The 24,832-nt window shown below is 37.3% G+C and overlaps 2 protein-coding genes and 1 pseudogene across 2 annotated transcripts in view; 2 read left to right on the top strand and 1 right to left on the bottom strand.

Moving 5' to 3' along the window:
* Positions 1–24,832, top strand: part of LOC105148537 (uncharacterized) — a 96,834-nt gene that overhangs the window by 31,509 nt on the left and 40,493 nt on the right. The window lies entirely within an intron of this gene.
* On the bottom strand, positions 17,506–17,913 carry LOC147909450 (uncharacterized). The gene has a single exon (XM_087406801.1). It carries the CDS (start codon positions 17,911–17,913, stop codon positions 17,506–17,508), a length of 408 nt encoding a protein of 135 aa, XP_087262927.1.
* On the top strand, positions 20,486–24,637 carry LOC147909449 (uncharacterized; annotated as a pseudogene).

Genomic DNA, 24,832 nt, shown 5'->3' with positions numbered 1-24,832 from the left:
TTTTTGTGATAATACTTAAATTGAGCAAGGTAACGCAATTTTGTAATAATGATTTGTATAATATAATATCTTGAAGGAGAAAGGTTGAGCGGTTAAATAACCGCTATTTTAATTGGAAGGAAAAATTTGAATGAATTGTGATATGATAATTTCATTTAAGAGGAATTTAAATCATTTCGATTGGAATAGGAAGATTCTTCAGTAAGATATACATATACTTTGGTTTCATTGCATAAAAATTAAAGATAGTCCATCATTTGGATTAAGTAAATAATAATAAAAATAATATCACTTGGGTTTTACTTTTTATTTTGATAGTAGAATTTAATTTGGCGCCACAGTTGTTGATATCAATTCTTTTATACAAATGATACATATCATTAGATTAATATTCATTATTTGTTTAATTTGGCATGATATAAAGAAATGGGATTTAACTTTGCGCTAATTCTTGATATCAAATTTTTTAAAGGAATGATACATATCATTAAAATTAATATTATTTATATAATTTGGTATCCGAATTACATGGAATTTCACTTAGCACCAATTTTGTTGATATCAAATCTTTTATACGATACATATCATTAGAGTTAAGTACATAATAAGAGACAATACCATTTGTGTTTTATTTTTTAATTTGATAGAATTTAACTTGATTAGTTAAAATTATAGCGACTGGGTTTGAATTTTTCATTTGATACATTAATTTTTTTTTTGAAGAGTAATAATTTTTGACAGAGAATTAAAGTTGCCATTATTTAGACTGGAATAAGAAGACCTTTAATAAGAATATTCTTGAAGAAAAATTAAAACTATTATTAATTGGATTGGATACTTAGTAATATATATTGGACGGGATGGTTATCGATGGTGTTTATTCTATGGCGAATGGCATTCATACAACGCACTGTGTCGAATGATAGTTAGAAAAGATCGTTGTGCTCGTCTATTAATTCATTCACGTGCATCATCTTTTCGTTATTTAAGTGGTCGAGTCGCAGAAGAAGGCCTTACTTGTCCCGCGTGTTTGTCCTTAGGGATGTTTTTTGCTGAAACCGGAGCTATTTGGAATATGTGACCGTTTTTTACATCGTTCGGTTCTTCGTGCCCTAAGGCCGAAGCATGCCTTTTAAATATTGACGCGTTGTTTGATCGCCAGAGACGATTTCAACTTCTTTGAGTTGAATCACAGGAATTTCTACTTCTTGATCGGTCTCGTTCGCGTTGACTATGTGGATAAGAGCTCGGCCATTGCGATTGGCAATTAACGCGCTGCCTAGGTACACGTTGTCATGTAACTCTAGCTGTGGGACATATCCCTCCGATAATTCTGAATTGACAATTCGCACAGGAATAGCGAGACGAGACCTCAACGGAACGGGTATTATTACGGTATTTCGTTGAATGAAGGATATAGTAATGATCTCGTCGCGTCGCACAAGAAATCCGATTCTAGGATCCCTTCTTGAAAAATAGGAAAGTCGTTTTCTACGACTTGCAGGGTTATGACGTGCCCCATGAATCTTATCGATGGATCCGAGAGTTTTTATATTTCCGTCGGTTATTCCATTAAGGTATTTCCGTTAATTGACTGCTGCGTTTAGACGCATGTTTCGGGATGTCAATTTCATACTTTTATTAAGTTTCGGCGCCTGTATCGATCATAAATTCTGTCGTCCGTGACAGACCGTCGGCAGAAATAACAATAATTAATACGTGAGAGAAATCGCGAGGATTTAAGATTGCGATGCGTCGTTTATGATATCGTCTGACTGAAGATCGATCGCGCGCACCGGGTGATTTTCCTGAATCCTTCCTACCTGAGGCTCGTCCGCCGTTCTCGAGGGGTTCTCGGAGTTTCCCTGGTTAATCTGGGAATTATTATATTCGCGCTTTCTACATTATTCATGCCCCACGTTCTTGCAATATCGGCACCATTTATTAGACTAATCGGCAGCAGATCGATTTGCGGATATGTTAAAGTCTGGGAGCTGGTTCTCGCGATTTCGGTGGGGTTCGAAATGGCGCGTATAAACTTCGTGCGAATAGCGCGGATTTCCTCTGTCGTTGAGTCTACTCGATGGCAGATCGGGGATCCTGCGCGGTATCTCGGCGCTTGGGAAGCGTTTCACTTCGTTGCGCGGTTGAGTGAGCGAGGGGGAACTAGATCGGATTTACGGCATTTATCCTCGCGAGTAATTTTCGGGACGTGATTTAAGGGCATATCGCTGCTTATCGAGCACTTCCCTTTTTGCTAAGGCCTTAATGGTCGCGAATGTTTCAAAGGAATGCACATAGCATTCGGAGCTGATCTGCAAGTGGTATTGTAGCGGCAGCCCATCGCAGAATGATCTCGCTGTGAACGCGTCGATCTGGTAATGTGGGAAGGAAGAGTCCCTTTCGAACAATGCTCTGCGTCTAAGATCGCGGATCGAAAGTCTTTTACGCGACTAATGTAATCGAGCATATGCTCGTCTCTCTTAATATAAATAGTGCTCAGTTCTCCGCGATATCAATAGTTTTTGCCAAACCGAAAGCTTCGTAGGTCGATTAATTGCGCAATCGTTCGTTTTCGCATGGTTCGTCTTCCACGATGTAGTACGCTTGGCCGCGCAGTTTATTTATCAATAACTTCGTGAGATTCCTTTCAGATAACAGGGGAACGATTTTCTTAGCGCGATGAAACGCTTGGATGAATTGTGATGGGGAGAGCTTACGACCATCGAAGTATGGCATTGATTCTGTGGTTTCGCGAAACGAGATTTTCAGCATTTGTGATTCTAGTGAACTATCCCCCGGAGGGGGGAGGGGGGAAATTTGACGTTCATATTGACGTTGACCGTCGGTTGTGTAAGGCGGATACTTAATTCGGTCCGCATCACGACGGAGGCGAGTTCTCGTAACTCGTTTTTGAACGAGAGGAGAAAGTCACGAGTAACAGCGGTTTGTTAGGTCATATCTCGTTCGGTATCGGAAGCGTGATTTATGTGCTCTGTTCTCTCGCGTGCTTCTGTTCTCTCATGTGGTTAAATTTTTCACGATCCTGTTCCAAGGCACGATGCTCGGCATTGAGCCACATCCTCTCGATTTCGCGATCGCGTTGAAAAGCGTCGCGCTTCTTTTTGTTTCGCGCTCCTTTTCGATATTCGCGCGCTCTCTATCCAAAACCACGCCCTGGTTTCGCAAACGCTCTTCCTGCTTTGCGAGTGCCTGGCGTAGCGTTTCCAATTCCTTCTCGCTGAGTTTCACTCTTTTTTGCGCGGGTATCCATAATACATTTATTCGCCGACGACTAAGATACTATTATGCGGGCGGGAGAATTGGAATGTCTCTAGCTAGGATGGCGTAGTACTTGCGCCTTTCGCTGACGAGCTCGTTATCAATTATGACATAATGTTTCCCATCGCGGTAAACCTCGCGTTCAGATTCTGAAACGTCGCCGATAAAGTATTCATCGCAAAGAGGTGTATAGAAGACGCAAAGGCAATTTATTCCTATCTCACCGCTGTCTAAAAATATATTACGTCTCAGGGTGATTCGGCCAATCCTCAGTTTCGAACCAACCTGAGGCTGTGAGTGAGATAGGAAACTCGCGATTCCACGCGTCGGACGAGGCCACGAGTGAGATTGTCCAATTTACTAGATGTATGGAATTTACTAGATGAATTGGCTAGATGTGAACGCTGAGTATAACGGTTATCGTAGATTCAGACTCATTCCATGGTCGCTCCTCCGTCGCTCCCAATACGAAGAATCTTTCTAATACTCTAGGGCATTCGGAACAAGCTGCAACCCTGCAAAGTGTAACCAATACCAGAGCGCACGTGTTGCAAGTTTCGAATCGTCTGGGGTAAACCCAAATGAATGTAGTAACGCAAAACCCTGTAATAATTCTCCCATTCGGAAATCGGTAGCGGTGTAACATTCAGTGCAAATAATTATTCCTCCGCTCTCTTTATGTTGATAGAAAAAGGCGAAACAACCGCTACGTACTCACGCGACATACGGATTAACTAATAGGAGCCGAGCATCGATTGAAGTGCGAATGCGGAAATAGAGGGTACATGTTTCATGCGATTCATTGTCAAAGTTTATTTGACAAATGCAGAAGAGGCTTTCTACCTTGAGAGATACTCAGTTGAATACTCTCTAATGCTCTCAAATGCCCGCCAAAGAGATGGCCGATGCAACAAGGCCTCTGCAACTCCAGGATGAATTCAGTCGTCGACTCACTAAAGCTGCTCTCTCGGACGGACGATAATTTTTCACTAATTTTATAGCAATTATATTATCGAGATTACGCGGTTTAGCGAGGGAAAGTGAAGATTCCAAAGGATTCACTCGAATTTGGTTAATCAAATGTATATTTAATATTAATTCACGCGATATACTAATTAATCGACTAATTAATGGTCTACTAATTAATTTTATGCAAAAGTATAATTATTTCTTAACTAAATTGAAGAATTACGACTATAGGAGTTGGAACATATAATTTAGAAGTTAGAACTAACATTCTTAGATTTGAAAATTGAAAACAAAGAAAGAAAAATTATATTCGATCTTGGAATTAGGGTTCGCACATAGCGCTTAAAACTAGAGCGATTGAGCAGACAAAGGAAAGAGCTGGTATTTGCATGCGTGTCCAGTCTAGACGACGCGCGCTGCTATTCTTCTTTCCATATTTTGCCGGTGGGCGTTCCCCTTCCATTGACTGTTTTGTCGGCTGTAGAGAGAAGAAGGGTCAGATAAGTCTCTAGAGATTTGGTGTCTGTTTTACTTCAAGTCTGTTAAAAAAATAATTACAGGACATATTAAGATTATTACGGACGAGACACTATCAACAAATCTTCCTTCAAAGACGATGCTAAAAATACCTTCAGTTCGGTCCACCATCGACTTAATGAAATAGGATTTTTCTTACCCAATATAGTTAATCGAGGACAAAGCAGAACCATTCAAGCAGCTGCAATCGAAGAGCAAGTAATTAGACGAGTCACGGGAAATCCAAGATTTAATACGAGATAGATCGCATTAGAAATGCAAAACATTTCTTTCTCAACTGTGTGAAGGATATTAAACAAAGCTCTTTTGCATCCTTATCACATACAACGAATACAAGCTCTCTTACCAGCGGGTTATTCATCACGAGTAATTTTTGCTCAATGGTATTTGCAACAATGTATCTTTCCAAATTTTAAAGTGTCGATACTTTTTACAGACGAAGCAAATTTTTCGCAGGATGCTATAACAAATTATCATAATAATCTATGGTCATACAAAAATCCGCATGGTATTATTGAATCTCAGATCAGGTCATGAACATAATATGTAGGTAATAAATATAATATAACGTTTAATATATTGGGTCATCTAAAAAGTATCCAGTTTTTTGTCACTAGATGGTGTTGATGGTCAACCCATCTAGTGACAAAAAACCGCGGATACTTTTTAGATGACCCAATATCTATCATTCAAAACATCCTTGCAATATCTCGTAAGTAACTTCATAGTTCGACCGTAACTGTTGTATTAAGGGGATGCTGGAGTGTCCTGTTTTATCATTAAATATTAAAAACACTTTTCTTGTAACTGTGTTTATGGATTGAAAAATCCTTTTCCACAATTAAAGTATCGACAACAACGCAATTCGCCAACTATATTTGAATACGAAAAACGAAAGAAAATTAAAGACTTACAGTTTTGTTATCGGCTTCTGTAGTCAACACATCACAATATGTGTTGCATATAAGAGTTTCAGATCTTGCACGTTCATGAAAAGTAGCTGGCGAATTGCGGAAAACCTAAACGAACAATCCCATGCTTTTAGAAATGCGGTAGGAGTTTTAGTATAAGAGAAAGGTGCATCCGAAAATTTCGTTTGTATATTACGAGTGAAATTGACGTGAAGCCATGAAACTAAGCAGTATTTTAGTTCCGCGATATTCCGACAGCGGCGCTGTCATGAAAAGTGCGTCGCTGAACCATAGAAATGATCTAAATTATCGACCTACTCAGGCCCATATCAATAAACGTGCCCTGGTCAAAGTTTTTTCTTTTGAGAGGAAAAATAATAAAATAAATATGATATTAGTTATTTCAATTTTATTGAAATAATTTCTTCCTAAACAAGAAACATACCATATTATTTACATATGAATACAAATGAAGATAATTATTTTAATTACACTGTTCTGTCTTTTACATACATTTTATTTAGTAAATTATTGATGCATATATATAAAATAACATATATATATATATATATATATATATATATTTATATATGTATATGTATGTATGTATGTATATATATGTATATATATATATTATATATAATAACATAAATATACACGCGTGTGCGTATGTATGCGTGTGCGCGCGCGCGCGCGCGTGTGTATATATACAACACATGTGCGTGTACATATATACAACACATGTCTAAACTTTATTTACTGAATTATTTACACATGCATATATCAAGGTTCGGAACGCGATGTGTGTTTCGGTTGAGCTTCCTTTCTGCTCGGATGTCGGAACGACAAGCGGCAATCTCGTAGTACTTGTATATAAACGTAGCATATAAATGAAATTTTCGAATACTCTTTGCTCTTATACTAAAGCTCGTAACTCATTTCTGCAAGCATAGTATTGTTCTTTGAGGTTTTCTGTAAATCGCCAGCTACTTATGCAAGGTCTGAAATTATTGTATACAGCACATTTTTGACTCGACTCGGATGTCGAGTCTTAGTAAGAAGCGCCATTTCTCCTATCGGTCGCGCGCAAACGAAGTAGTATTGCTATTCAACTATAGAAATGGATTGAACCATTGTAAATAAACCAGCAATATATTATCAGCCAGAAACGCCATAATAATATATTTTTGTATATATAGAAATATATATCAGGATCGTTGTTTAGAGAAGGAATCGTGCGTCCTTGCTGCATCGACGATGATGCCAGAATCGATAGAAATCACATTCTTGAATTGCAGAACGAATTATTGAAACAAAAGTACGACAGAGTGAGACAGAGAAAAAACAAAAAAGAATAGAAACTCCGATTGTAATCGGTGAGACTCCGCATGTCGAGCTGGGCTCGTCGAACGAAACAACGAGTCTATCCTTCAGAGTCTCTCTCTCTCTCTCTCTCTCTCTCTCTCTCTCTCTCTCTCTTTCTCTCTCTCCCCCTCTCCTCTCTTCTCTCTCTCCTCTCCCCTCCCCTCCTCTCCTCTCCTCCCCCCATCTCTTTACGGTCGCTTGTTTCTAACGACCGAAAATGCTTTCTGGAAAATTTCGGTCGCTCAATGTATAATTAAGAGGAGAAGGAACATTATAGATAACATATAAGTTTTAATAGTTAAATTATGCTAATCCTATATCCCTCCAATTTATGTATAATAGCAAAAATAATTTCAAAACACGATAATTTACGGGATATTGATATTTCTATGATTTTCCATGAGCGTTATATACCACGTTCATAGAAATGATTTGCAAGACCTCGGCGTGATCTCACGCGTAAGATACGAGATCTGAATGTTAGAGATCTCATGATCAATTCCTTTTTTCTTTTTTCATATTTTTTTTTTAAATAAGTGACATTGTTAACAAACATATATTACAGGCTAAATATATTTTTATTTAATTATTGAAATTATATATGTATTTCTAAACGTTTTAATTTACCTTTAGAAAAAATTCAAAAAAAAATCATGTTTCTAGAATAATGTTATGTCGATCAGTACTTTCTGTGAAATGTTTTTTTATAATTCTCATCCGAATGAAAATTCTGATAATCAATCAAATCGCAAAAGCGATTAATATAATTATAAGGATGATTAATATAATTATAAGGATGATGTCAATATAATTTTATAATTAACAAATCAAAAAGCCTTTATATGTGCCTTTAGAAGGAAAATATTTTAATGATAATTTTCATGCTAAAATGTTGTCATGATAATTTTCATGTTGGAAGATATGATAGCAGCATGTTTCTTATACTGTGACGCTCCTGAGATGCACGTCCGCGATTCAGCGGTTCAGCCGTCGACTGTTGAGTGGTTGTAAAGGAAAAATAGGCAGCACTTCAGAAATTGGCTCGAAATGTGTAACTAGTTCTGAGCACATTGAAGTACACATATAATTTCTATAATTTTATAAAAATATATTTGGAGTAATATGTCCATTAATAATATTATTTGTTTAAAAAAAAATTAAGAAAAAAAAGGAAAAAGCAGGATTGAACATAGGATCCTCAACATTCTGATCTCGCACCTAACGCCCGAGATCACGCTGAGTTTTTGCAGACCGCCTCTATGAACGTGGTACATAAAATACACGGAAAATCGTAAACTATATCTCGTTAACTTACTATCACGTTTTGAAATTATTTTTGCTATTATATATTAATGAGAAAGGTATATGATTAACTCTTTCACTTATAATATCGTGTGAGACTCGTGGTAAAGAAATCGGGCCAAACATAAGTATCATTGATGAGAACCATGGTACGTCTATCGGGCCAAACATAAACAATATGTTCCAGACTGTTAATTATGGCACGCGCCATCGTAACTTAAATCGTAGGGCAAAGGATTAACATAATTTATAAAAATTATGTATTGTCAAGAATGTCTCTTTCCTCCTTATGATACACGCCAAGTGGCCGAGATTGTCGAGAAAATATTTTCGGTCGCTAGAAACAAGCGACAACAGAGAGAAGGACAGAGATAGACTCATTGTTTTGCTAGACGAATCCATATTCGGCGTGTCCGCGTGGAGACTCACTGATTACAATCGGAACTTCTATCCGTTTTTATTTTTTTCTCTGTCTCGCTCTATCGAAATAACAGAAATTGAAAGAATTTTAAATCACGAACACGGTTACCAGTTCTCCGTTTTTTTTTTGACGGACTTCGGTTTCTTGGACTAATATTCAATACTCCAGCAGATATGAAAATCTCCAATTTTTGTCGTCTGCTGGAGTATTAAATATTAGTCCAAGCAACCGAAGTCTGGCAAAAAAAAACGGAGAGCTGGCAACCGTTTGTGAATTAAAATTCTTTCATTTTTTTTTTATTAAATTATATTAATCATATATCTTTTTCATTAACGTAGCAAAAATGCAAATGCAAAAATGATTTCAAAACATAAACATTGATGAGATATACAATAGTTTAAGACTTTCCATGCGCTATATGTACCGTGTTCGTCGAGGTGATCCGAAAGAACTCAACGTGGTCTCGGGCGTTAGGTGCAAGATCAGAATATTGAAGATCTTATGTTCGATCATGCTTTTTCCTTTTTTCATAATTTTTTTTTTTAATAAATAACGTTATTAATAAACCTATTATTATATTATATTACTCCAAATATACTTTTTATAAAATTACAGAAATTATATACGTGTATTTCAATGTGCTCGAAATTAATTGCTCATTTCGGGCCGATTTCTGAAATGCTACCTACTTTTCCTTCACAACCGCTTAATGCTTGACGGCCGAACCGCTCACGCGCGGACGTGCATCTCAAGAATGTCACAGTATAAGGAACAGTATGCTGCGACCATACCTTCCAGCAAATTGTCATGAAAATAAAATAAAATAAAATAAAATATTTTCCTTTTTACATAATTGTATTTTCTTAATAATGGTGATTGAACATCATAATAACTTAATGCATTTTACTGAATGTAATGTATTTTTAAAATATTACTTTATTATTTTTATGATACATTCAGTTTCAAAGGGCTACTGATCACATTTTTGTGCCACAGAATGTAATATAGAATTTTAGTTTACCGCGTCATATATCTGGTCATCTATTTGTATTTTTTTTTTAGTGAAATAAACCTGGAGAATGCATTTAAATGATGTATCAATAATAGAACTGCAAAGATAATAGCGAGTTTTTACAATAACGTAGATTTAAATACGGTGAACGCTTTTTCTTAATTAGTCGCTAAGGAGAAGATAATGTGAACATGATATCGACTATGTATCTTTTTTCTTAGAGTGAAAAATAAAAATTTTTTGTATGTATGTGTATGTACATATATATATATATATATATATATATATATATATATATATATATATATATGCATACATATATCGTTTTGCGTGACGCTGTATGTGTCAGAAAACAACGGCGTTATACGAGTCAATTAGCTGTAACCAGTATGACCCGCGTTCATAGTATCGTTGCCGCGCAACAGAACTGTCAATTCAGTGTAGTGTAGTAGTGTTTTACACACAACCATATATGTGTGTGTGTGTGTGTGTGTGTGTGTGTGTGTGTGTGTGTGTGTGTGTGTGTGTGTATATTTATATAGTGTTTTGTGTCCACAAAATAGAAAAAAATGTTGTAGCAGAACATTGTCTGCCTTTGGTAAGAGAAGGTTATGAGTGCTTTCTAACAAGCGACTCAGTACAATACAGTATCTCATTCTTGTATTGGCGAACAAGATTGTAATGATGCACCGTGTCACACTGTGTCTCTTGTTGGAAGGCACTCTAGAAGGTCAAAATTGTTTATTGTGATGTGTGTTTCTTGTTGGAAGGCACCCTATAAAGCCAGCATGGAAAAGATTAGCATCTTTATGTCATTCGTGAAAATATCACTTTTATTTATCATACAAGTGATATAGTTATAACAATAATTTGCGCTTTGTTTAATTAGATCCAATGTCAGAGGCGTTCATCGTGCGCTGACTATTTTTAATTTACTGTTAGAGGCGTTAATCGTGCTTTGGCTAGTTATAGATAAATGTCAGAGGCGTTCATCGTGGGCTGACTATATTTAATTTACTATCAGAGGCGTTAATTGTGAGCTGGCTAGCTATAACAAAATGCCACAGCCGTAAATCGTGCTTGGTTAGTTATAAATAAATGTCAGAGGCGTTCATCGTGGACTAACTATTTTTAATTTATTGGCAGAGGCATTCGATTATTAAATTTGGTGAAATACAATTACAGAAGCAATTTGTAGAATTTTGCGTCTGCATTTAAAGAAATATGAATAGATGCATTGTCATGATGGAATCAAAAGCTGATTGCTTGACATGATCGAAACAAAGAAACTAATGAAGAAAAAAAATTGAATATCAATAAACAGTTTCTTTGAAACCTTACAACTTTTGTCTGAAACGTTTTTTCTAAAAACGTTATGTAATGGCCTTATAGCACAAGAATGGCCGTAATTTAATCGTAGAATGTGAATCATAGTCATAGGTCAATGCATTATATTTTGGCGTAGTATGCATGTCGATACAAGTACAATTCACATTCCTTTACGATTATAATTATAGTCACTTTTATGTTTAGCTCCTAAATCCGGAGTCTTTTTTCAACCTATATAATATTGAGTCATCTAAAAAGTATCCGTAGTACTTTGTCACTAGATATATGACCATCAACACACATCTAGTAACAAAAAATACGCGAATACTTTTTAGATGACCCAATATATATGTCATACATATATATATATATGTATATATATATATATATATATATATATATATATGCTATACATATAATATATATAACATACATTACACAGTCAATAGTCACATGCATAATTTTCGTACGATGCTGTACGTTTATGAAATGTATATAAGTATATCATATTCAAAGTGTTTTAGCAAATGTATACAATTATAGGTTAATGTGTACGTGAACTAACAGCAAGTTACAATAAGTATATTTTTACTAAATGAACACTCTGACTGTGATATAGATATATCTTCGGATGCAATCATATATTTGAAATACATGTATACACGTGTAATATAATAGCACTTCTTCCTTTGTTCCCAATGCCATTTTAATTTAGGATATAACATTATTGTCAGTACATAAATACATTGCTCATACATATATAGCTATTCCATCTCTTTTTATTATGTTTAATGAGCCTTTTACAATAATAAGTCATAAATCAGTCATAAATCTGAAATCAGATGCTAAAAATTGACGATTGTGATTGATTTTTAGCTTCTGACTACTGATTTGTAACTAATGGCTTATTGTAGAAGGCCCATAAAAGAGAGATAGAAGTTACTCATATTTAGCTTTTCATGCAGATATAATATAGACACATTAATGAATATTAGAATTATATTTTATGTGCATTATGTTGTACACACATTACATAAAATATATTTCTAATTCATATTCACATACGTGTGTAGCTACTTCATCTCTTTTTGTTACGTGTAACAAAAAGGTGTACTCATGTCCTCTTTTTTCTACGTTCAATATTTTTTTATGGTCAAATATACAGATATTAGTGATACATACTTTTATATTTTCAATACCATATACATACAACTAACATAAATCAAAGCTAAGAGAGTCAAACACAGATGATCAGACGTAACATCTTAAAAAAAATAATCAAATTACAAATTCTCTGATAAATCCTCATTTTATGTACGTATATATGCATTATATGTATATATATATATATATATATATATATATATATATATATATTATATATGTATACAATTTTAATATTGCATATTCAAACATAGGGAATGCATAAGTAGCTTAGCATTGGTAACTTTTATCTGCAACGTATGTATATTCACACATTATAGTATACATATATGCAATATTGTATATATGTGTATTATATTGCCTATATGTGTATTATATTTACATACACTACTAATATTTTAACATGATTAATTTCTACATCTTTTCATTAAACGTAGCAAAATATGATATAGCTACGTATATTGTATGGTAATATATTCATGTATAGCTAATACATATCACATCCTGACCTAAAATGACATTGTACAACAGTAAAAATGCTATTAGGGCCATGTGTCAATGTATACTGTCAATACTGAAAATCTATAATTACGTTTTCACTCGCAGTTAATATCGGTACACAGTCGTAGTATCACTTTTTCCTATGATCAATATCATTTAGGATTTAGTCAAGATGTAACATATATTATTGTCAATATATGGACACGTGTTTCATATATGTATGTATATATATATATATATACGGATATTCATGAAAAAGAATTACATTATGTATGTATAATGTCGTATTCATTTATTGATACTGTTTGAGATCGGTAATTCGAAAGAAAAGCAAGCGATTCGTCGTTCTTTGTTCTTTTTAAAACAATTCGTTACACGCAAACAAGTTGTCGTTACCGGTAACGGACACTCGAAAGTTCTAGAACAATTCAATTCGCGCACGCGAGCGCCGCGCTCCGACGAATACGTCATGCGCTGTCACCAATCCCACGTACGGATTTTCTGTCGCGCATGACTGTTACGTTGAACGTCGTTAGAAAAGAATCCAAAGCGCCAATCAATTTTGTACACCTAATGCCACGTAATAATTACGATTGTGGCAAAATTTTATTGGATTTTTCCCAAAAAGAAAGCTCAGGCCGAAAGCAATAAATGCTTCGATCTCGCCGTCCTCCTTCTTAGAATCCAAAAGTTCTTAGAGTTCTTAGAGTCATAATCTCGCTACTATATCGCTTCGTAAAATCGCCGTGCTAACCGCTTAGTGAAGCCGCTATAAAACGAATCTTTTCGAGAAATGCCGAGAAAATCGCCGAGATTTTCCATCACCGCGATTCCAAACACAATTTGGCAAAGGTGACCGCATTCAATATTCTGTTAATCTAATATTTAATTAATTATATTTTCTGACTTTGTAACTGTGTATATTAAAGAAAATTCTTTTGTTAAATTACAAAGAAACGGAGTTCTCTACTGTCGTGTATCATATCAACCGTGTGCCGTTCTCTCACTCGAATCTTTCCGCGCGGTGCATTCTCGCACAGATACTATATTATTATTACATAAAATGGCATTGGACGTAAGGAAAAAGTGCTACTACGGCTTCGTATCGACATAACTATTAAAGTTAAAAATCTATACTTTATGTATATTACAGATTTTTAATACTGGTGATATATATTGAAACACGGCCTACACTATATGTGTACATAATACAACTGTATTTTTAAGGTCCGATTCTACAAATATAAGATTAACTTCAATTATGTTTATTTTTTTTTCAATTCTAAAATTGGAAAATTTTCTAAAATAAATCTTACATTGTGGGACCGATCCTAATACACGTCCCTGTTAAGATGGTAATGTAGGAAACGGAATAAAAATATCGGTAATTAATCGATCGAATTTCCTGCATGATCATATTAACTCAGAGGGCGTAAGCATCTTATACATTGGAAATAAAAATCTGTAATATCGACCTTGATTAACTTCAGCCTTCGCTCCAGCATCCCCTTAAAGATTAGAATCCGGGACGCGAGAGGACGCGAGAGGAATTCATCATACATTTTTAGGATTACAAACAATATTTATTTCATAGTAATCATGGGAAAGTGGAATTAACTCGTTGATACATTTAAGATTTAACTTGAATTATTCAAACTTGTTTTGATTTCGATTAATAAGAATAGAGCTTATCATCAGATAGTCAGTTCGAGGTTACCGTCATGCTCTGCGAGAGCTTATCTTACACAGAGCTCATTTGCTTGAGCGATTGTAGCACCTAAGCTAATCATTAGGTCTTCTTGGTGCTTGCCGGGCATCGCTCAAGACCGTCGATGAGCTACGTTTGCACGATTCACGCTATGATCGTGAGACTGCCCAGAGCTACGTCGTTGAGAAGTTGCGTCCGAGATAATCTCGACGTCCAAGATGGTGGTGGTAAACCACCGCCTGAGATGATCAGGCTTCCATTTCGGTCATAGACTCTCTTATGCGGCACTCACGCCGTAATCACTCATTTTGTAATTTTTGCTAATCGTTGAAAGGACACCGATTTTGCATACCTGATCTTTTCTTTTGATTATATCGTATTAGAATCCGCGCAATCACTGCTATATCTCCTTCAAATCGTAAAACCTTGTTGAATCATGAGCAGGCTCTCATAGCAGGGGGTCCATGTGCAAGAAACGGGGTGGGGGGGGGATACAACGAATCGTCACGACATATGTTGTCCATTTAATAATTAAACGCACCGTTTATCGGTGCGACGGAAGCACTGACGACACGCGCGCTCCTAAACCGGGAACGTTCGGAACTACGCGGACTTATCCATTGAATCTTGCTCGAACATTCCCGTCTTTAAGATGAGAATCCTCGAACACTGTTGCTCTTGATCGACGGATAAAACAGATCTTGGTGATCGGTCTCTTTAAGGTAGTCGTAGCCGTTTTTAAGATGACAACTCTTGTCAGTCCATCGGCGCCAGGATGTAATTGTTGGATTCGAGCCAGAGGCCATTTAGCTGGCGGGTATCGTTCATTAAAACTAAAGACCCTTCTTTAACTTGAGTCGATGAATGATGCCTTTGAAATGGCTTGATAGCGTTGAAGACATTCAGTCTTCCATTGCTCCAATTTTTCAGATGAGTTGCCATCTGGTTAGACGAGAACTCGGTTAATCTAAAAGGTTTGATTCGGGTTACAGTAGGGGCTTCGCCCAAAATAAAATGACCCGGAGGTAGTGCTGTGCAGTCGTTTGGATCCTCTGATAATGGCCAAAGGGGTCTCGAATTTAGCACTGCCTCGATTTGAGTGATGAGAGTGGAAAGCTCCTCGTAGGTCAGTATTGAGTCGCCTATCACTCGACGAAGATGAAATTTGGTCGACTTGTCTGCCACTTCCCTTTTCCAAAATGAAGCGCGGCAGGGGGAATGAAGCGCCATTCTGTTCCGTGATTGGCAAGGATGAACGCCAATTCTTTCAGTTCTCTCGAGGCTGAATCGAAACGCCGTCTTAATTCGTGGTCAGCGTCAACGAAGTTAGTGCAATCACTGTGCAAGGTTGCACTAATTCCACGCCGAGCTGTAAACCACTTGTATGATGCAATCAATCAAAGCTTCGGTAATATAATCAGTGACAATTTCTATATGTACTGCTGAAGTAGTGAAGCAAATGAAGATAGCCAAATAGCCTCGGTAAATTTTTGCCGCCCGCCTTCGCCTAGTTTTTTATCGTCATGGGACCTGCGTAATCCACTCCTGTATGTAAAAAGGGACAAGAAGGTGTCACTCTCGATGAATCTGACGACGAGTTGACTCATCAATTGCTGAGCTTTCTGACGGTGCCTCGCACATGTTACGCACTTGAGGATGAAAAATCGAACTGAAGTTCGTCCGCCTAATATCCAGTATTGTTGGCGGATATGTACCAAGGTAATTTGGATTCCACTGTGTAGGGTTTGAATGTGAGCATTTGCGATTATCAACATCGTAAGAGGTGACTGTTTTGGTAAAAGAAATGGATGTTTGGCATTGGTCTCCAAATCCTGCTGAAGCCGCCCGCATACGCGAAGGAATCCGAATTCGTGAATGAAAGTAAGCCGAAGAAGAGAGTTTGATTTTGGTAAATTCTCTCTTCTCTCTAATATCTTAATGTCTTGCGGAAAGTAACTTTGTCGGACTTGACGTATTCAAAAGGAAAGACTTTGGACTCAGCTGGAGTTAGAGGGTTAATTACTAATTCTGATGACGATCGCCAAAAATGACTAATTATGCCTTTACAAATTACGATAATTCGTAGTAGCTTCATAAGGGAAAAGTAGCGGTTTATTCCATATATTTATATAGATTCCAAAGAGTCGTTTGTCGGCCGTGATGAGGTAAGTATTGCTTTGGGTTTTCTTCCAGATTTATGTTGCGGAAGAAGTGAGATTCATGTTAGACCAATTGATTAATACACAACCACGGTGGCTCAGACCATCACAGCGAATGCCGCTCCAGATCGCGCATATACCTCTTGATCCGCGAGATTTTCTTTGCCGGGAACGAAGCACCACGGAGGGCAATATTTCCTGCATGACCGTCACCCGATTGCAGACATATTCCTTCCATCTTGCGGGATGAAACCCACATTAGAACGACGAGTCAGTCCAAAGAAAAATTGAGTAGTCTTCCGATTGGTCAATGCGATTCGGATACTAGACACTAAGCGGGATAGCATCAATGCAACGTTTAACTTGAGGCGCGGGGTAATAATTTTCTTTAATGGCGTTACCTTGGTTTTGGTACAAATAATACTGACCTGAGTTCCGAACTCTGACGTTTCAATCCTAATATAGACTACCGCTGCCATGGCGAGTTGAGATGTGTCAGAGAATCCATGCAATTGGATGGAAAGCGCGGATGACGAGAAATGAATCCATCGAGGAATATTCAACTTATTGAGTGCACTTAATTGCTGTCTAAAGTCGTACCACTGATTTTGTAATTCAGACGACAAGGGACTATCCCAATCGATTTTTACCAACCACAGCGCCTATAAAGATCTTTGCGCGAATTATAACGGGTGCGATGAGAACTAAAGGGTCGTATAGTTGCGCTATCTCAGATAATACAGATCTTTTGGTAAGTATTCGGTTAGAAGATAGCATTGAGGTGAATTTAAGAATGTCCGCATTTGGTTGCCAGCAGATACCCAGCACCTTGACTCGAGAGGAACCTAGGCAAACGCATTATCATTAGATGGCCCTGACAATTGATCTAGTAATTCCGGACAATTGCTATTCCATTTCTGCAAGGGAAATCCGTCCGCCTTGTAAAGTTGCGTTAGCTGGCTGACTATCTCATTGGCTTCGTCGATCGATTCGGCACCTCCGAAGATGTCACCCACGTATCTTCCTCTTGCTAACAAAGTTATCGCTTTAAAAAACCAATAACCTTCGTCGTCGATAAGCTGTTTTAGGACACGAAGTGCCAGAAATGGCGCACAGTTTAATCCGTAGGTTACTGTTGTTAGCTGATACGGATGCGGTTTACTTTGCGGATCGTACCAAAAAATACATTGTAAATTACAATAAGATGAACTATATTTGTCGATACATCTTGGTAATGTCCGATGAAAATACATACTGATGAGATCAGCTCAATATCGTTATGAATATCCATAGTAGTTTCCAATCCATCGGGCATACGTTAATCAGTCTCAGCAGCCTCCTGCTGCAAACTGCACGCATTTTCTATTAAATCATTGGATGTTTGCATAAACTGCAGTGCCTGCACATTAATATAATGCGCGCAACCAATTAAGTTGTTAATATTTGCCATTTTATTAATTGATCGACTTTCACAGATTGAATGACAGGCTAACAGACTGATTGTCCGTTGTGCGAGATTTTATATAGTAAAAATGTTCGTGGAACATGATACCATTCCGAGAAAAGAACAATGCCTTGATCAAAATTTATATCTCAGTCGAAAAGTATAATATATCACGCGATCGAACGATCTCATGAATAAACTTCAGCATTTTTATCAGTTATAATTAGATCAATGCGTTATATCAGCAGGCAAAAGTACAATGCCTTAGGCAAAAGTTTATACCTCAGCTGAAAAATATATCACGCGTTCGAACGATTCCACGAATAAACTTCAGCATTTATCAGTTACAATTAGATCATCAATTATTAGATTGCCATAATCAATATATCAGTGGCAAAAAGTACTATGCCTCAACCAAAAGTATACGAGAAGACGTCGTGCTCGAAAGATTCCACGTCAGCATTTTTGTGCTTGCAGCACTTCGCATTGAAGCGCAATTATGGTAAATATATATCTATATTGAATAGCTATCGAACTAATATTTAGCAGCTATCAGACTGATGTTTAATAGTTATCAGACTGATAGTATTTAACAGCTATTGGACTGATATTTAACAGCTATAAATAGCTATCGGACTGATATTTAACAGCTATAAATAGCTATCAGACTGATATCAGACCGTTATCAGTCCATTTTCAATTCCATCTGCTATATATACAGGGTGTAGAAAAAGTCCCGAACTTCTTAAATATCTTGAAAAGTAATTATTTTTAAGAAAAATTTGTTTTATAAAAGTTATAGGGTTGAAAATGATCTTTTGACTGATTAACCTTATCAATTTAACCTTGGATGGCACCATCAAGGTCAAGACAAAGTCAAATCGATTTTTTTAAACGAAACATCCTATTTTGATTTTAGAATCTAATAGCTGAGGTCGAGAGCTTTCTAAAACACTATAATAAAGCCTCTTTTTAATCAGTATTCAACTTTTCAAGTTATGAGAATTGAAAGTTACGGAACTGCCGGCATTAGTATTATCTAAGGTATTACGTAGAGTGTGACTATTAAATAACGAGACTGACGCTGCTACAGAAGAAGTACGCATGCGCCAAACACCAGCGACCGACAGCTGTTTAGCGTGAAGCCTTCTCTTTCGAATGCAGTACCTCTCGCTTCTGTAAACAAATCCGTATAGCCGTAGCCTTCTTTCGCATTAGAGTTGTTTTTTTGTTTCGCCGGAAAAATGATAAGTGTAACAATAGAGCAACGAATTGTTGTGAAATTTCACGTGAAACTTGGAAAAACCGCTACTGAAACTTATAATTTATTGAAAGAAGTGTATGGCCATGAATGTTTATCGCGTGCACGTGTTTTTGAGTGGTTTAAGCGTTTCTAAGACGGCCGAGAAGACATTGAAAAAAGCTCGAATGAGCAAATCAAAATTCAAAGCAATGATGATTGTTTTTTTCGATATTCATGGGATTGTGTATCTTCACTGGGTTCCTGAAGGTCAAACTATTAATCAATTACTACCTTCACGTTCTTGCTGAACTCCATGAAAGAATAAGGAAAAAACGACCCGAATTGGAAAGACAAGTCATGGGTTCTCCACCAAGACAATGCGCCGGCTCATTCCGCATTGTCTGTCAAGAGGTTTCTAGCCAAGTACAGCATCCCAGTGTTAGACCATCCGCCTTATTCGCCAAATCTTGCACCGTGCAACTTCTATCTGTTCCTAAGGTGAAATCTACATTAAAAGGAACAAGATTTGAGTCCGTTGAAGCTGTGAAAGAGAAAGCGGCACGCGTCCTGAAGGAGCTGACAGAAGAAGACTTTCAGCACTGTTTCAAACAATGGAAGATTCACATGGAGCGTTGTAGGGATAGAAGAGGGGTGTATATTCAAGGTGATAATAAGTAAATATGTATGAAATCAAAATAAAATGTTACAGCGTCAGTCTCGTTATTTAATAGCCTCATATATATTGGGTCATCTAAAAAGTATCCGCGGTTTTTTGTCACTAGATGTATGTTGATGGTCATATCTAGTGACAAAGTACCGCGAATACTTTTTAGATGACTCAATATTATAACATTCTAAATTTAGATATACTTTCGCGTTACTCAAATTACTATCGTCGAATACGCTAACATCTCGTAACATGACATTCTTTTGACTGGTCTGCAGAGCAAAGATAACATATCGCGGCTTCTCAAGTTGAGTCGCCGTTTTGAATGCTTGGTCATATTCTGTAACAGAGGATACTCGTACAGATCTCACGAGCGAAAACTTATGCTCAGATAATGACCACTTTCCAATGCTCGCAGCATTGATAATTTATTGATCTCGTTTACGCAACGTGAGGCATCCGCCACTGCACTTTGAATAATTTAATATCAGGCTCCGTCACAGAATTTCCCACCCAAGAAATTGTAATCGTTGCGCGACCGTATCAAAATCAATTCATAGCGAGCGTTGACGACCACGAGTTTGTAACGCGTTTTTGTTCCTCGCAGAAGCCCAACAACATATTGAGTGACACGCAAAAATTAAAGTATCCTTCCTCCGTGTCGAGAATCAAGAATTCTACCCTGCGTTCAAGGCAATCAAAGCTTTATCGTACGTCATTGACACATAGTTCTTGATGGTAATTCCAACGTTTCTGTTGCGATCAATCTCCACACTGTTGAGTTCATATTGAATTTTATCAAACATAAACGCCATGCAATTATTTCCAAGCGTCATCGACATCTGATTGTTTTTCTTCTTTACCGTCAATCTTCCTTCGATATAAAGAAAACTGTCGCACGGCAACGTGTAGAAATCCTGCTGCTATATGGGAATCTGTATCTCGTCGCTTTGCCCAAACGTAGTGTTGGTGTACGGATTGTGAGTCTCAATCTTGATGATGCATTGGCATGATATTTATCGGCATGTCCGACTCGTGCCACTGTCGCTCCAGCACGCGATTCGACAAAAAGCAGCAATCCAATGTTGTGAAGTTTTGCAAAATTTATCCGATAGGCGCATTTGATCTCACTTCTCATCGTATTGTTGTTGGCGCGAATAACCAGCAGGAATCCTTCCCTTCGCATCGTGAGAACGTAAAATTTCACGCTTCAGATACCGCTCTACATCACGCAGTTCGTACGATCCTTCGGGAATGACGTTTATCGCACGATTTAACAAGCTTCTCGATGACATTTGCTGCAATTCTTTACCAAAGGCGCCGTCGATATGCGTTTGATGACTCGTTAAATTGTAATGCTTCAGGCACCGATGGTATCGTTATACCTTCGAATCTGTTCAGATAATCTGTCCTACAACAAATCTATGCAATTTTCAAACTCCCACAGCAGTACAATTTTCGGTATTCCAGTTCTTTTGAGGTTCAACTGTGCAGATCATACGATACGACGAGAAACATTTTGATTACTGATCGATTTTGCTGTACGTAGCTCTATAAATATGCTCGCTCGCGATATCGTTTTCAGTATTTGTGGAAAGAGAAAATATGCGGATCGTGCGCTAGTCGCGGACGATCAAAGTGATGAATCTTGACAGCAAAGTGCAAACCGATAAAGAAACACGCAAGGCGACATGCTACCGACATCTATACGTGCTGTCATCTGCGGACCATCAAATTGCAGCAAGACGAACATGTTGATAAGTAAGCCTGTTGGAAAGTACGCACGGCGTACGATTCGAAAACGTGTACGTATACTCAAAATTTGCAATAACTGAAATATCAATATCTGGCGAATTTGTTAGCATTGATCGAGAAAATCGGTTATTTTATATTCTCCAATAACAACGACGTTATTCCACCGAGCGAGGCGCTTCCGAATTTCATTTTTATCTTTGATGACGTGACATGCGACAAGCAGAACGTGATAAGAGAGTACTTTGCAATGGGACGCGGACGTCGATTACTTCTATCTCTGTCAGATGTATGCAAAGATACCGAAGCACCTTATACGTGACAATGCAAATCTGTTGATTCTGTTCAAACAGGATGGTACAGGATACCAATCTGAAACGCGTGTACAACGATCACATGAATATCGATATGTTCTATGAGGATTTCTGCGATTGTCATAAATGTTGGCAGTAAAAGTATGGACTTCTAATGATTGACAAGGACAGTGCTTACCGATGGGCGATAGAAAAGGATTTAATGACTTTTCAATACCGTGATGTAATCAGTTGACCTCGATACATGGACAATAGCAAAAATTGTGAAAAGATAATTAAGGAGATTGCGAAAACGAGCGATTCGATTCATAAAAAGTATGCGCGCTTTGAAGATTGGTAAAATGGAGGAGGATATTGCATTGGAGAGGCACCACTTCAAACCTATTATCGACCTGCTGAAACAGATTGTTAAAAACACTGTTGAATCCTTCAAGGATCCTATTATGACTAAAACATTCTTTTCGGAAGAAGAGGAACCAAAACCCAAAAGAAAACGACTAAAGTGCTTTGTATGACAATCCTATACAGACTTCCACGCCTATGAAATCAATGTTAAGTCAATCGAAAACCGCATCATCCACTTTGAACGAAGTGTCTAAAATAATACAACCGCGTGAGTTATCGTATGACCACGCTCCTATCGTCGAAAAAATTTTCGAGATTTTCGATGAACCGCTCGTAACATCTATTCGACACCTGCTTCAAATATCCGAGGAGCAAGAAAAGCTGCATACAAACTATGCTCCGTTGGAACAGAAATATTTGAAAGCAATCCTGAGCGGTAAGAAAGATTATCGTCAACATAGACGTTGTGTATGGAGTTTATTTCAACGACGGGGAGAACGATGCTTGGTGACAAACGTACCTTGCACAAAAACGAAGAAATAATTACAGATGAGAAAAAATACGATGAAACGCCGAGCTTGTACAAGTTAATTTTCATGAAATTTCCCAACGAAAGTAACGTACAGACCTACAGAAGCATTCTGTTGACGATAAATGCTCCGACGCGGTCATAACCCAAGTAATCAAGTAATGGATAATAAAGGATACAAGTATAAGAACATAATAGTGTCATTGGTGTCGGGTAAAAAAGTTGGAACAAGAATAAACAAAAGAATGGATTTACTGCATACAATAACGCTTAACGATAATAAGATCGACTATATCCATTGGGATGATCCCGAAATTGTGGATCTGCGATTGCTCGAAGCTTCGCGCCAGGCGGGTCACAATGATCACGACAACGAGATTCTGTCAATTATTGAAAAGCTTCGCGAAGCCGATCTGATTATAAATTAACCTCTTTCTACATACGTTGTTCAGTTAACATCGCAATGCCGATCAACAAGTTTGGACTATCACTTGAAGGAGGAGGAAGCGAATCGCACTATCAGTGGTGTGGATTGCTCAGAAATTACGTGCGTGATAACGCTCTTTACATAGTCGCAGCCAACTTTGACGCAAAGTCGCGCAAGGTTTGACGAGTAGCACTATCCATGGATGATGCTGACGTAACAAACAAACGATACGTGCAGCAGAGTGTTCAAGATTTGAAAGATCGTTTGAATGAAATTGAGAGGAAGATTGCAATCTTACAAAATAATGTGCAGATTATGTTAAACGAATTTGAAAAGATAATTCGAGAAGTGCATCATATCGAATAATTATAGTAATGTCTGAGAAACGTCTGCTGGTTGATGAATTGCACGCTCCGGCGAGAAGAAATTTTCCGCGAAGACACGTCATAATATACGGATACGATGACCTGTGGCAGGCGGATGTGATCGAGATGTGTCCTTATATGCGATTTAACAGGGGTTACCACTACATTCTCACATTATCGATGTGCTGAGTAAGCACGCATGGACCGAACCGCTCAAAGCTAAGAGCGGGAACGAGGTGATGAAGGTGATCGCAAAGATAATTTGAGACGATGAAAGATGTCCGAAAAATTTACATTCTGAGAAGAAAGAAATTTTACAAATCGGATGTGCAGAAACTCTTAAAGAAGCACAATATCAACTATTATTCTACGTATTCCATAATGAAGGCCTTGGTCGTCGAACAGTTCAACCGTACGTTAAAGAACGACATAGAAACAATTTACGCACAATGGAAATTACAAATGGATCGACATCCTGCCGCGTCTCGTATCAAATTACAATGCATGCAAGCATCGAACTATTGGTATGCGTCTTGCGATCGCCGACAGACTCTTAACTATAGTTTACAATCGCGTAAAGATTGCAGCACCCGCGCGATACAAAGTGGGTGATTCGGTACGCGTGAGCAAATTCAAGACAATCTTTGATAAAAAGATTATATGCTGAATTGGAACACGAAGGTGTTAAAATTCAAAGTATAATAAACTAATCCAGTGACGTATCTTCTGGAAGATTCTCGCGGAGAGTCTATTGCTGGAAGATTCTACGAATACGAATTGCATAGCATCGCTAATCCCGACATACATCTCATTGAAAAGATGCGCAAGAGAGAGAACGAGGTTTACATGAAATGGTTGAGATTTGACAATTCGCACAATTCGTGGATACATAAAGACAATGTGTTGTAAAACTTATAATTATTATAAAATATAAATACGTATTATACATATTATAAATATCATATACATATTGTATTTATACATACATACTATATATATATTTATACATATATTATACATACTATATTATACATATTATACATGTTATACATAGCATACATATTTTACATGTTACATATTAAACAT

This window comes from Acromyrmex echinatior, chromosome 6 (assembly GCF_024713525.1).
Source record: "Acromyrmex echinatior isolate Ae372 chromosome 6, ASM2471352v2, whole genome shotgun sequence".
Taxonomy (NCBI): Eukaryota; Metazoa; Arthropoda; class Insecta; order Hymenoptera; family Formicidae; genus Acromyrmex; species Acromyrmex echinatior.
Note: the sequence above shows the minus strand (reverse complement) of the source record. Positions and strands in the feature narration are given on the sequence as shown.